A 15289-nucleotide genomic window follows, 5' to 3' on the forward strand; every position below is an offset into this window, starting at 1 on the left:
ACAAAATTTTCGAATAACATACGTTTATTTTTCTGGATTGCTAGATGCATTGCGCAGAATTGTATTATGCAAGTTTATACACTATCCAGAGGGTGATTCCATAAATTCTGTAGTTTTGCAAAAAGTCTAATAGTTGGCAACCTTTTTTTTATGATACTTGTAAACTGCGGCATCTCTCGCCTCTCTTGTCGAGTGATATCTCCGAGGGACAATTGTTTCTTGCCAGGAAACGAGAAGGGGAGGGGAGTGGTTGCTACCGCTTCGGTGTCTATGCAGCTAGGAAAACAAGGGTTCTTTGAGACCTAATGCCAACCAAGGGCCTTTTATTAAAAAAATAAAGAAAAAAGTGCGAGGAAAGAGGGGGGTATCGCGTAGACAACGCATCGAATGCCATCGCGCATTTTTCTGAAACCGGATCCAATACGTATTCTTAAGTAGCTCTCACACACTTTGGGGTCCCCATTAGGAACCGAACCTATTACAGATGACAACAAAGACGATTTGATTTGACTACGAAGATAGAGATACGGGTTCGAATCCCGGCCCGGGCATTGGTGTTCTTTGTGTGTGTCCCTTCATCAATTTTATCGTATCATCTTCGCGATTACCCAAAAGTGGCAGACAAGTGAAATAGAATAAAGCATATCAAGCAATCAATCAACGATTTAATTTTTGTTGTTTGGCGTAGCCTTTTTGCCACATTTGGTTAATCCCGGGGTAGAGGATGGGCGATGGTATGATGACATTGATGAAGGGATACTCACAAAGAACACGCATACCCAGGTCGAGGTTTGAAACCAGGACCCCTGGTGTCGTAGTGCGCTGTGATAACCACTTCCCCAGGGAGGTTGGTCAAACAAAAGAAACGGGAGGAAAGCTCTAACTAATCGGATACGGTTGTATCGGAAAAGCAAACTGCACTTTTCCGCTGTTGTATTTTTCAAATGCATTTTTTAAACACAATCTTTGCATATGATTCGTGTTTTTTTAAATAATGTTTATTTCTTGATTTCCCTAATTTCACAATCGCAAGATCTCGTTACTGAAAAATCCAGGCTCGAAGCCTGGCCTGTGCATCAGTGTTTCTTGTAACCACTCTTCACCCGTTTAATTTAATCAACGTTCATCGTCATAGCAAAGATTAGGTGATGAAAGAGCAACGCTAAATAACAAAAATACAAATTATTTCCTTCCAGTGCATTTGCAAGGCACTACGAAATCAGGAGTCAAGAGCTCTCTATTTATGAATGTCCCTCATGACTTCCAAAAGCTCATTAGCTACTTATTATGGCAATTTAATCTATACAGCTAGAAAAAGTGATGGAAGGTGGTAAACATTCAACATAGTAAAAGGCGGATGAACTGGTAATAATAGACACTGTGTACTTTATTCAGTAATATTCAGGGTCTCCCTGATTGCGCAGTGGTAGCGTCGTCGCCTTGTAATGAAGATGTCCCGGGTTCGATACACAGTGGAGGCATGTAGCAGTTCGGATCCGTACTTTAAACTGTAGGTCCAGTCCGGATTAGCCTTACTGTGCATAAAGCGGAATTAAAGCACCAAATCAATCAATCAATACTATTTATTTGGCTCTTTGAGCTCTGGGATACATAATTCATTCCAAATTATTTCATTTTTCACTGCACGACTGCAGAGTACAGCACATCGAACAGGAATGCGCGTTCTTCACGGATTCGAATCCTGGCCTGGGCATGGGTGTTCTTTGTGAAGTTCCTTCATCAATTTCATCACATCATCAATCATCTTCATCTTCGCGATAACCAAATGTGGCAAAAAATCGAAGTAAAATAAACCAAACCAACAATAAGAACGCGCGTTCTTTGGCCCAAATAAATACATTTGTATTTATGACCGTTTAGCTTACCCGTATTTTTATTTATTTAAATAAAACACTACTTAGACGAGCGAGAGAGAGAGCGCGAGTGAGCAAATATTTGTTATTTAATCATTATATCTTCCATATTTGAAAAAATAAAATAAAGCATAACATTTCCAAGTATTTTTGTCTGCACATAATACGTTCCCATTTCATAAACAATAAAACTATATTTTTACATCCCACATTATACATTCATATTATACAACGTGCATAAATGCAGAGAACGTATTAAGTACTGCAGACATTTTCCCCCGAGTTCTTTAGAGCATTTACAAAGGAATCGAAGGGAAACCAGTCCCCTATCTGTCCTATAGGAGATAGACTAGGGGACCTGAAACCACGGGCTTTCAACCATTGCAGCGGGGTGCGAGGAGGCAAGGGAGGTAGAGGCAGAAATCTTCCCTTTCCCTTCGAAAACCCGTTTCTACCTGAAAGTGCTGCGGCGGAAGAAGAGCGAGCTAGGCCAGTCCTGCCGGCTGATGTCAGCGAGGGGCGAGAAGCGCGTGAAAAAAGTATTGTATATGAACTGCGGCTTCAACAAGACAATAAATATTGTGATTTGAAAATAATTAGAGACGTGAGATTGATTGATCTATCTCTGCTAGACTAGCTACTCCTCAGTGCACGTCACTGTTAACAATACACACTATACTGGTAACGCCGACACCTTGTAATCAAGGGGTCACGGGTTCGATACACGGTAGAGGCACATAGTGGTTTCGATCCCAGTTTAAACTGTAGGTCCAGTCATAATTACTCTATCATTGCACAAAAGTTAACTTAAAACAAAATTCAAATTCAAATTAACAATACACAATATAAAACATTCCCAATACTCACTGTAAGCCTTTCATAGGACTTCCCAACAATAATATTCTTTGTGTGGTCCTTCTCCTCTTCTTCTCTACCACCTTCTCCCCCCCTCTCTCTCTCTCTCTCTCTCTTGACACCGCATGGCAAGGGCTTTCGATTTCAACAAACTTATGGAATCACCTCGCCACCTCGCCTCCTACATTACCATTCTTCTCCTAGCAGTGCTCATTGCCACCCTATGCTGAGCATACACTTACAATAAATTATTGCATCAAATTCACATTCTCCACCTCCACCCATCATCATGCTTCCAAAATGCAACCACCCATGAGTCCACTCTTAGACAGTCAGCCCATCTGAGTTAACTCGCAACGTCTTGTACTGTTGTATTGCAGTATTTGAACAGTTTGCACCATTCAAACGTTTTACTGTAGATAGAGTCCCATCAGCGCACTGTGCTTGACGTCTTCTGTGAATTTCCCTCGGTTCTATGCCTCCATTCACAAGAAATTTCGTCGCAGCATGCTGATCCATGTTAAAACTCGCAAACTTATAGGCCATTTTGTTTAACAAGTGACTCGCGTTGCCCAAGATGTTAGCGGTCCATGCGGATAATAGAAGAAACCTGTGTCTAATAAGAAAAGTAATATATGTACAGTATGTTCGGATGTGTTCTTTTTTTTTTTTGAGAAAAAGCGAAAGTCTCGAATAACACATATACATACCACCGTCACTCTTGGTACGATACCAAGATCTTGAGGTGTCCCTGTAATTCGAGACTTCATCCTTCCCTGTAGGGTCACTCCGAATTAGACTATATGTTCATAAAAGGGAACTTGAAAAAAAATGTGTGTGTATTACATGTGCATTGTTAAGATAGGGAATGTGTAGTGGCTAGAGTGTTCTGTGGCCATATCATCACCACTGGTTCACACAGCATGCCAAATGGAATTTACTTTAAACAATTGAATGATATATTTGGTTTATTTCACTTCGCTCTTCTGCCACTTCTAACTAACCTCCAAGACGAACATGATTGATAGTTTATTTTGCTTCGCGCCTCTTGGCTAATTTGCGAAGATGGGGATGAGTGATGAAATGATGAAATTGATGAATGGACAATCATAAACAACCAAGCCCGAGCAGGATTCGAACCAGGGACCCTTGGCGTCGCAGCGCGATGTGCTAACCACTCGGCCACAGGCCAAGACGAACATCAGTGTGATGAAAATGATAAAGGACACTTACAGAGAACACCCATGCCACGATTCGAACCCGGGACCCCTGGCGTCGTAGCGCGTTGTTCTAACCACCCCACCACTGAAGTCGAGGAATGAACTTGTAAGGAATTCGATATTAAAAATAATACACTCTCTCTCTTCATTGTAATCGAGGTAGTATTTGCGGAACAGGACATAAGTGTCCACATCTAGTTAATATAGATTATTCTGCTGTTTCCAGATGCCGTGAAGTCATCGTATTTCAAGAAGCTGTTGAACAACATCAAGAACAGGAATATGGTTTTGAATGCTGAACTGATTCCACTAGATTCCGCAAGTGACTGCAAGGAGAGCTTCTGATTTCACGATACAAAATGATTTTGCTATCAGGTAGGATAACAATTACGGCGTTTGTTGTGGGTTATATGTCAGAAGACAATGAATGCAAAATGTACAACACAAACAAAACTCATAGCTTGCTATTACACCTCTGCTCACCTCCACAAAGTGTGAAAAAAATAGATTCTAGATTCCATACTTACATGAGAAATGAAAGTGAATAGAGCCAATTGTGTCAGCAGTAAAGTTTGTTGAGTGTGGAGTATTTAAAAATGAGGCATATATGAACAAATGAATTTATTGTATAAATTTTCATCTTTACTTTACCCTTCTCCGTGTGTATAATTGATCTTGATATTTGTCGTTCTCTGTCACTTTCCTCCCCTAGTGTGGAAATACCTCTGTGCTCTGAGCGGTCTCTCGTATTGTCTTTCGTTGCATGTCCATTCTAACTTTCTGTATGTATGTCACACGTCTTGTTCTCTGCTATAAACTTACAGTATATCCTGTCTTGCTTACACGTTGCTATTCAATTTTTCTATCTAACTTCTTCCCTTTGTCTTTGCATTGCTTTCAGCCACACTCTTTCCTTGTACCCTCTTGCTCTCCAAGACAAGAAAATTTGGTTTTCCTACGATTTTCGAAACTTTCCAAAAAAATCTGAGCAGTAGCTCAGTAAATGTAAAATAACTTTTCAATAATGTCAGTTGGTATCCAGATGAAAATGATTCCCGTAACTTCTTAGCATCCATCAAATTTTAGAAAATTGTGGAAAAACATGATGCAAATAGTGTATTTGATTATAAGGATATTTCATGTAGTGAGGAGAATGATGAAGGATTTGAGTGTAAATATTGCAAGCCGTTTGGCAGAGTTACGCAATACAACGATTCTAACAGACTTTATGACTTCACAGTAAAGTCTTAGAAAAGCGAGACTTATCTAAGTGATTTTGTAAAAAGAAAGTAACAGAAAGTTTCAATCTTAAAGAGATATGTAAGGAACCCTAAAATATTTTAAAACGCACTACTTCAAAATGTTGGATATATTTTTTGTGAGGACACAGAGAGGTTGGACCTACTGTTAACCACTCGGTGGCTGCGCATGTTGAGTGATCCACATGGCCTAAGCATGGGTGTTCTTTCCTATCCCTTCTTCGTTAATGACTTCCAATCATTATTAATCCTCATCATCAGGATGAGAATTATTTAAGATTATAGTACAAGACAAATATTATATTTCCCGTTCGATCGAACATGGAACCCCTTATACACAAAGCCAGAGATTGTTGCTGTAGTGTTAATAACACCAACGCTACTTCGACAACTAGCGTTAATTTTTCGGTCACTGGTCAATGTATATGTAACGAAGACAAGGTACGAGATTAAGCTGATATAATAGTCAATCAGCATAATACACTTGTACAAATTTATATTTTATACTTAATTTAAACTTAAAAACTTTATATATGCCTGAAGAAAACATACACAGTCTGTTATTTTAAAATTGTATGCATTTATACATTACTGTCGATGCTTCTTTGTAACTGTATTATATGTTACCTTACGTAGCTTTTCTAAAATGAATGCCAATTGTAACCATTTAGATGAATCATGAATGAAGGGCACAGACGACGTAAAATGCCCATACCTTACATAGGATTGGAATCTTGGATCCTTTCCTTCCTTGTACACTTCTCCAAACAGTCAACCATGGAAAGTGGCTGCTAGCGACTGTTCCTCAATACATTTCATGCTACTGTCCCCTTCCTTATTATTTTTTCAAAATTTAATTATTTATCTTACTTTTAGGGTCACCGGAAGAAGAAACAAGATATTGGGCATCAAAACCTGTTCCAAAGGAACCTCGTAAAAACTGCATCTTCACACATTTGGAGTTCGATCAAGATATGAAGTAATGGAAGAAAATAAGGGTGAAGATCAGACATGGTTGGAAGGCAGGAGACCGGGACTCGAGAAGGATCTTGGACTTCCCAGAACACAAAAGGGTGGAGGATATCAACTGAAGATAGCTGCATTGTTTGTGGTTTCAGCCTGGAAGCTAGGGAACGTTCACTACAATCTTTCAATTGAAGATAAATCTGCATGGAAGTTTGATGACGTGGTCTTCAAAGTTTTCTTTCAGGCACAAAGCGTACGGTGGCGCCTTCAAGCTAAGGACAAGGATGAGGGAACAAAAATCACTTTGAAGGACCTCCTCTTAGACCAGAATGGAGACTTCTACCTGAGAAAGTATTTCCAATCCTTCCTAGAGATTCGAGAAAGCCAAAGTTCCAGAGGAGCGGACGTAGAGAAGTTTATCATATACACACCAGCAGTGCTTGACTTCGACACAAATCAGACAGACGAAGATGTTTGGAAGATATCATCTGGAAATGAGTCTCTGATATTCAAGAAGGTAACAGAAGACGGCCATCTACTTGACGCGAGTGAACACACTTTCTTTGAATTGCAGCCAGAAGATTTTGTAGCAGAAATGCTAGGGAACTCAACTGAAGTAAATGACTTTCTGAAGCATTTGAGGTTTGCCGTAGGAAAGCCAAGTGAACGTCAGCTGGATGACATTTTGGAGGAGAAGTTGAAGGAAGCAAATACAGGAATCGAACCAAAAAAGTTAAAGGACAATCTTTGTAAAGGCCTGGATAAATGGTTCATGGAGGATAAGGAAGCTAACTATTTTACAGGAATTGATGTTGCTAAGATCATGTTGCAAATGCTTTCGGACACTTCCAAGGAAAACCTAATGTTGAATAATGTTACATTTTCAGAGTACGATGATCTCGATAGACTATTTGGTAGCAGTGAAAATGCTTTTTACATGGTTCCTTCTTCCCTAAAACTTTGCTGTAGCAAATTCCTCACATATCCAATGAGTTTCACAGACTTGTTTCTCTTGCAACTCAGAGACTTGGTAAGGGTGAAGAATAGTGTTATCCCTTCCCTTCCTTTCAATGTACCTACAATAATAATTGTTGTAGTTGAACAAGGGCACAATGTAGTAGAGGAAAAACAAGCCTTGGAGTCATTGTTAGAAAGAATTCAAACTCAGAGTGATATTCCAAGAGAAAAGTTGTCCCTACAACAGAATGAATGTTGCGTGAAGTTAGTTCTTGTCTTAGGTGATGAGAACATGAAAAACTTTATGGAAAGTAAGAAAGTGATTTCCTTGGAAAATGAAACATACTCTTTTTCAACTCTATCTGGTGCCACTCAGAATTTCATTATGGAAAAGAGTGTGACATTCCAAGGACATTCTGTATTGTTGAAGGAAATATGTAAGAATGCATTTCCCCTCTTTCCGCTTACTTCACATGACATTGAGCTGTTGGTATCAGAATCTAAGATTCTTATAGGCAAACCTGTACCGAGCAAGGAGGGTATTGCGACTTCGTTTATTTCACGACAATTCTATCGTGAATGTTTCTTACTTGATGAATGTTTACAAAATGTAGCAGACGATGAATATATTGTGATTACATCTAAAGACCAATCCTTATTTCATAGATATCAAGCAACAAATAATTTCTTCCCTGTGAATTGCGAAAGAGCATACCAAACATTCGACTCTCTGTGTAACTCAAATTCAGGGGGAAATGTCCACTTGATAGAGATTTCGTTGAAAGGTTCTAATATGCACTTGCAATGGCTTGGTTCTAAAAGTTCGCTGCGTACATTGAGAGCGTACATAGACAAAAGTGAGAAATTGCGCAAGACTGGAATTGATCAGAGTCCCGTTGCTGTAATAGCAGCTGAGCGTGGAATGGGGAAGACCACTCAGCTCTATCGCATAGCCGAAGAAGAAAAGAAGCAGAATAAAGATAAATGGGTTGTCAACCTACGTTTGAAAGATGTTGCAAGGAGCCTTCTCAAATTGAATGCAGGTAATAATATCTTCACCATCGCTAAGAGCTTGAGCGACATTTTCTTGAGTGGTGAGTCTTCACTATCAAAGGCGTTATTTCAATACAGCATGGTTGAAACAGGAAAGTTTCTTCTGCTCTTGGATGGATATGACGAAATTGAGTCGAAAGAGGAAAGGGAGAAAGTGCTTTTACTCCTACGGAAACTAAAAGAGAACTCACGTGGACAAACAATAATAACAACAAGACTACATTTCCAGGAGGAGTTGGAAGAGGCAACGTCATCCTTCGCTTACCGTTTGGAGCCACTGAACGCAACAGAGCAGGAGCAGCTCCTTGCTGAGAACTGGATCAAAACCCAGGGCTTTTCTTCCAACGAAGAAAAATCCGAACGCGTGTATGTTTACGCGCGAGAGCTCGTGAAGAATTTCTCTGAAACATTTGGTAAGAAAATTGGGAGCTTGATAGGAATTCCTCTACAAGTAACTCTGCTGGGGGAAGTGTATCAAAATGAGTGTATAACCCATTGCAGTAAGGTTGGAACGATGGACGAATCTACAAGATATAGTATTGCAAACGTATTTGTACTTTATAGAACATTTGAAGAAAACAAGTGCAAGACGTTTGTGCAGGAAGGGATGGCGCTCAAAACAAAATGCATTAAACAGAAAATGGAAAAGATGGTTTTTCAAGATCACAGAAGGAAGTGTACGGAATTAGCGTTTGACGAGTTGTTCCCAAACATCAAAAACCTATGTATTTGCTTCACGAGAAGTATGTCAGAGGGACATAAACTGCTCGAAGAAGAGGAAATGCTTAGCATTGGAATTCTACAGAAATCTGAGAACAAAATTTGTTTTAGTCACAAAACATTTGGTGAGTACTTCGTCGCATTGCACATTGTAAATCTGTTGACCAAGAAAACTCTTTGCAACAAATGCCTAGAAATAATCAAGAATGCATTTTATGAAGCTAGATTTTCACTCATTCGGATATTTGTGGATAACGCATCAGCCACATCTATAATTCACACGGCTGCACTTTCAAATGATGTAGAGAGGATTGAGAAAGCGCTAGCAGAGAAAACTTCAATTAACAGACGCGATGTCCTGGGAAGAACTCCGTGTCATCTAGCAGCGGCCTGTGGGCAAGCGGAGGCAGCAGAATTTCTCCTGAGCAGAGGCTGTGATATACAGATGAAAGACGATCTCCATAAACTGACACCAGCGGAAGTAGCCGCAAAGTTGGCGAACTGGGAAATATGTTCCCTGTTCTTAACCAAGCGAGGGAAAATACATTTAAATAAAGAGCAGAAGTGTACATTATTTGGATATCTCTGTGAGACAGGAAAGTTGGATTCACTGCAGAAAATGTTGAATGGGATTCGTTTGCCGAAGAGTAACTCTCTTCTCTTTAGAGAACTATTGTCCTGGAAGGACGAATATGGACGTACCGGGCTGGAAGTGGCTGTCCTAAGTTCTCAAAATCATGTAGTTAGAATACTACTTGAGGAATGTAAATATTATTATGTGCCAATTGCAGGAGAGGAAATGTTACATTTTCTTCGTCTTTTGTATCGCAATTGTTTTTACCCCAAAAGAAGTAACTCCTGTACCAATTTAGTAATTAATTATGCATTAGAAACTGGTTACTTGCAAAACATACTTGAAGAATTTCAAGCTTATGCTTTTCAATTTGACTGGGAAAGATCATGGTTAATTTCAGTGTGTCTGGAGTTCTTGTTACAGGGACATGTTAAGCGTCACGACGTGATTTTATTCGCCATATTATATGGCAGTCTTTCTGATATGGAAACGGTATTCATGAAAATAGGCAAGGTACATGACGACCTTGCTGCATGTATTCTACAACGCTTTGAGACACACAAGACAATGCTACACTATAGTGCAGTATATGGAGCAGAGGACGTAGTTAGATTTCTACTGGAGAAGCTGGAAGAGGAGGAAGAGGATATTCTTCCCCATATTTTCCCTCAGATTACAGAAGAGCTTTCACTGTTACACTACGCAGTGCAGAGAGACCACATTGAATTGTATCGCCTTTACACTGGACGAATGAAAGAAAGAGGAAGAAGTCTAAGAGAGTATTTATTCCAGAAAGATTCTTTTGGCAGGACACCCCTTCATTGGGCTGTTATGCACGAAAACGGTGAAATGGTAAACTTACTTCTTTTGGATGTGACGTCCGAGGAACTCACAGGTGAACTTGCATTGGAGATAGATAGTGAGACAGGGAACATAAATTATTTGTTTGAATCCATATTTGAGAAAATCATGGATCACAAATACAATGTGCTGGCTTACATAATGCAGACTGATAATTCTCAAAGGAATTGCCTTCATTATTTAGAAGACCTTTATTTAGAGGAAATATATGCATGGCAAGAATATTGTGAGAAAATGGAATGGCATGAAATTCCTTTACCGAAACTAGACTTGGAGGAAAAATGTAAGATGGAAAAGCTTTTCAAGACGAGAGACTTGACAAAAGGTTCAAACACAGATAGAACTCTTAGAAGTGTCTGTATGACATTGATTAGAAATCATATGAATGAAGAAATCCATGTTAAACTCCAGGATATATTGGCGACATATATAGATGAAAGCTTCATTTGCTTTCTCTTCCTTAAAACAAGGATAAGTAATGGAGCAATACCAAAATTTTTGAAGGCAAGAAGCGATTTAGAACTCGCTATTTCGAACAATCAATTAGAAGAGTTCAGACATCTGGTGGAACAGATTGAACAGGAAGGAGGAGATCCTCTGCTTTTCTTTGGAAGAAGTAAATGTTCAAATGAGCTCTCGCTGTTGGAGTTCTCTTGTCTGAAAGGGAGAATTCGGATTCTTAAATTTATACTCCAGAAAATCAAAGAGAGAGGTGAAAATGTTTCAGAGTATATTTCAAATTGCATTAGCTGTAATAAGTTTGTTTTCCAAACACTGACAGAGTGTTTGCTGAATTATAGATTTTCTTGCATCGAGCTAGAGAAAGATGTTATATCGGTGATGGAACGTAGCTTTGGTCTTCGGTTTTTTGTGCATGGTCTTGCAGCAATCTGTGACATAACTGTGGTGAGAACTTACATTCATGTAATACATCGAAACGGAGGGAGCGTCGAGTATTACATTGCCCAAAGGAACGAAGAAAGAAAAACCAGTGTCCACTGTGCAGCTGAGAGAGGCAGAAAGGAAGTCGTGGAGTTTCTACTCGAGGAAGTGGAGAAGGAGTGTGGAAACTATGTTCACTTTTTCTATCCCGGAAAGGAAGGTTGGACGCTCTTGCATTCAGCTGCTGTTGGTGGGAATGCGCCTCTAGTAGAATTTCTTCTCACCAAGATTTGGACAATAGGAATGAATACTTTGCACTACCTACTACAAGAGACAACTGGTGGACAGAGTGCTATTCATCTTGCTTCGTCTCGTGGCCATGCAGAAGTTGTAAAGCTTCTACTGACTATTCTTGAAAGAAAAGGACGAACATATCTACAAGCCGTTCTCTGCAACCAAATGTACAGAGACATTCTGATTTTGAATGCAGCAACTCATTATCATGCAGGGCTCTGTAATTTCCTGCTAGAAAAGCATAAAAAAATAAACAGAATAATGAATAGGAAGTCGCATTGGATTTTGCGTTGTATTTTGCCAAAATCCAGAGAGACTCCACTCCATTCTGCAATAATAAGTGACCAAGTTGACGCCTTGAAATATCTATTTTCTCTAGTCTTGAATGTAGGAGGAACCGTTTCAAGCTGTTTGGGTGTAACCGACCAGGAAAGGCGATCACTTTTCCATTACGCCGCAAAACATGGATCAGAGAAGTGTCTTGCATTCTTGATCCGCGAGGCGAAAGAAAATGGGGAAACATTATTGTATTATATGTTCTACAGTGATGGTAACGGAGAAACCCCCCTGCATTATTTCATTTCATGTGGAAACGTGAATGTTACAAGACAGTTGCTGGAAGTGGTATGCGAAGAGGACGAGGAAGACATCCTGGAGTGGCGTTTATGGAGTGTCATTGACTTAGAGGAATTCCTGAAAATTATTTTGAAGCAAAGCACCTTTCAATTGTTTGAATTACTCCTTGCTAGAATTCTCAAGGACTATGGCAATATTTTCTCTTTCTTTTCTAAGAGACACACCCAGCTGACGACATTTCCGTATGTATTGGCTAAGTATGGGGACTTAAATTTCTTAAAAGGGTTTCGTGAAGAAATAGAGAAAGATAGGGGAGATTTCTTGTGTTTCTTTTCGCTCTTTCATACAAGTCTGAAGGAGCTATTATATGAAGCTTCACTACATGGTAACATTGAAGCGTTTCATTACTTGAGGCATTGGGCAGAGCAAGACAGATTCGCTTACGAAATCTTATTATCAAAATAACGTCACAACAAAATGTGATCTTGCTACATAGTATTTGGTATCAAGGATGAGTCTATTTGAAATCTACTTAGGCATGTTAAATTTAGCATCGAAATCGTTCTGTAGCTTTCTCGGTATACACATACATGCACCTCCCATATATATCATCATATGTACACATACAAATACACATATCAGGTATATCATTCTCACAACAGCCATCATCTTGGAATGAAAGGGAACATGTTACAGTGATGTTCATCTGTTATACAAAATCCAAAATCTTCTTCCCTACCTGTATTCTTATCAGTGTCATATTGCATCACTAAAAAAAATCACTGCAATGAAACGCCACACTCATTCTGGCATTTTGTAGAGGAGGAAAACACATGTAGGTAAGATTTCCGCTGAAGAAGATCAGAGGAAAATTAGCTTATTTCCTTTCAACTGTGCTCATGAATTGCTCGGATTTCTTTCTACCCAAATAGCAATCAAATAAGTACTTTTGAGTTAGACACTCAATTAAGGCATCACTTGTAGTTAAGTGTCATTGTAAAATTATTTTTTTTGTCACAATGATGTTACCCTTGATGAAGACGTAACTCTGTTCATAAGCATAATATCTAAACAAAATGACAAATGTAAATAGTTTAGTTTGAACATGTAAAACAATCTGATATTCTGTCACAAAAATTAGCAAGTTTCCTCCAAGAACATAAATGTTATTGTTGTAACTTCAGTAATTGTTTGCCAAATAATTAAGATTATATTTTACACAGTTTCTATCATTTCCTACGACAGTTCATCTAAAAATTGTAAGGGAGTATGGATGTTAAACATGTCGAAATACATTGAGTTTTCTAACTTTATATTAAAATAATATGTGAAATCAACAAATAGGGTAATGTTATTGTGAAATTACATTGTATGATATAACATGCAAAGAAATAAATACCACATCATATTTTTGTATCATATATTGATCTGAATGATTATGTTACAAACTATATTCCTCATTCACACAATTACAAAGATTTTTTTTTTATAAATAAACTTTTAAAATGTTTTCCTTGTTCTGTGTGTTCAGGTAATTTAGAGATAGTCTAGACAGAAACTAGAACCAGAATTTGGAGCACTTGCTCCATCGGAAAAGTTGTTCTTTCAGTGGAATTATTGCTTTGATAACACTACCTGCAAAATTCTGGTCACTAAAAGGTGTTTGATATCTGAGAGCTGATTGTTATGTTTTTTGATAAGCTGATTCCAAATATGACATCCATTTTTCTCTATCGTATAAGGATTTTGCACAAAAGTGAATCACATTTGCAGGAGAAGTTACCATCTTAATGTACATAGGTTAAACATAGATCGTCAAATAAATGTAATCGAAAATACAAAACATCTACAAAATGTTCTATAAAACATTGCCTGTAATCTTTACATCTTCATCGAAGGATTCCTTTTGGCAGTTTGCCCCGCCTCTTTTCCTTCAAAGCTGAATGCAATTTATCCAACAGGACCACATAACGTTCAGGATTCAAGTATGATTTAGTAGATTACACACTACCCTGAAGACGGAGGCAAAATCAGCCTACAAAACGTTCGTATTTAAAAATTAACACAGTGGTTAAAATTTCAAAACTAAGAAGGAATTAAAATATTTAGATGAATTGCCACATTATACAGAACAGAAATTAACTATTCACCATCTATAATATGAACCCTAGGATTTATTTTCCTATTTACCATAGCAGGATTAACAGGAACAGTACTAGCAAATTCATCATTAGATATTGTATTACATGACACATATTATGTTGTAGCCCACTTTCATTATGTATTATCTATAGGAGCAGTATTTGCATCTTGAAAAAATAGCGCCAAAATTCACCTTGAGAATTTTAAAAAATAGTATCTGAAAAACGGTTAATAAATTGTACATAAAAAGTGAAGATAACCAAATGTTAGAGCAGAAAGATTGCAAAATTATGTTTTTTTTTGATTTACCTACCTTGAATCCTAATTGAATTAGAAAGCTCCTTATATTTACGTACTTAATTTTTAGAATTTGCATAAAAGTAGGTTTCTGACACAAGTAACAGCAAATAAGTAACAAACTATGTGATTTACGTCCTAAAGTCACTGAGCCAAATTCATAGTTCATGATTTCCTCTAGAAAATAGTTTCGTTTCGGGACTGTAGAGTTAGGGTTTTTAATGAAATACCTAAGAATATCTACATTTGCTTAAACTCTGAAAGATAACAGAATACTGCTGCTCTTTGGTTGCAAAAAAAAAGGGTGCTCGAAATTCTTCGAAAACCGAGCGAGTTTGCATCTGCGATCAGCTACGAATATACTCCCCTTTTTAAGTGCACGTCTGTATTTATAGGAAATGATGAAATCCATCGTGTAATCAATCTATGAAAAAATTGCAATGGACTATATGTTAGGCGTTGAAAAATGCTTGATAAAAGTGAAATAAGTTGACTGAAGTTAGTTGACTGAAGTTCAGTTACTTCAATCCCTGAAGATGAAAATGATGTTACAACTCCTCAAGAACTCTGAATCATATCCGAAAATGACCTGGCTAATATCCAGAGAGAATCCCTTCACTGGTCCTCCCCCCCCCCCCCCGTTTTATTTGGTAATTTTTAAGTGATACATGGTTCTCTTTTTTAAAGTACTTTTTTTTCCAGGTCCGTTGTAGTTTCCGGGCGTGAACCCTCCTCTTTTCACGTAGGCTGTTGCGTCAT

At 38.3% G+C, this 15289-nt stretch overlaps 1 protein-coding gene across 1 annotated transcript in view; it reads left to right on the forward strand.

Annotated features, from left to right (window-relative positions):
• LOC146001748 (uncharacterized) overlaps positions 1–13654 on the forward strand; it is a 29929-nt gene extending 16275 nt beyond the window's left edge. Inside the window, exons 2-3 of the mRNA XM_083139459.1 lie at positions 4176–4324; positions 6085–13654. Coding sequence (XP_082995585.1) covers positions 6191–12556 — 6366 coding nt within the window. The 5' untranslated portion in view covers positions 4176–4324; positions 6085–6190 and the 3' untranslated portion in view covers positions 12557–13654. The remainder of the gene's footprint in view (positions 1–4175; positions 4325–6084) is intronic.
• The last annotated feature ends 1635 nt before the right edge of the window (positions 13655–15289 follow it).

The sequence above is a fragment of the Lepisma saccharinum genome, chromosome 17, assembly GCF_977018435.1.
Source record: "Lepisma saccharinum chromosome 17, izLepSacc3.1, whole genome shotgun sequence".
NCBI classification, from domain to species: domain Eukaryota; kingdom Metazoa; phylum Arthropoda; class Insecta; order Zygentoma; family Lepismatidae; genus Lepisma; species Lepisma saccharinum.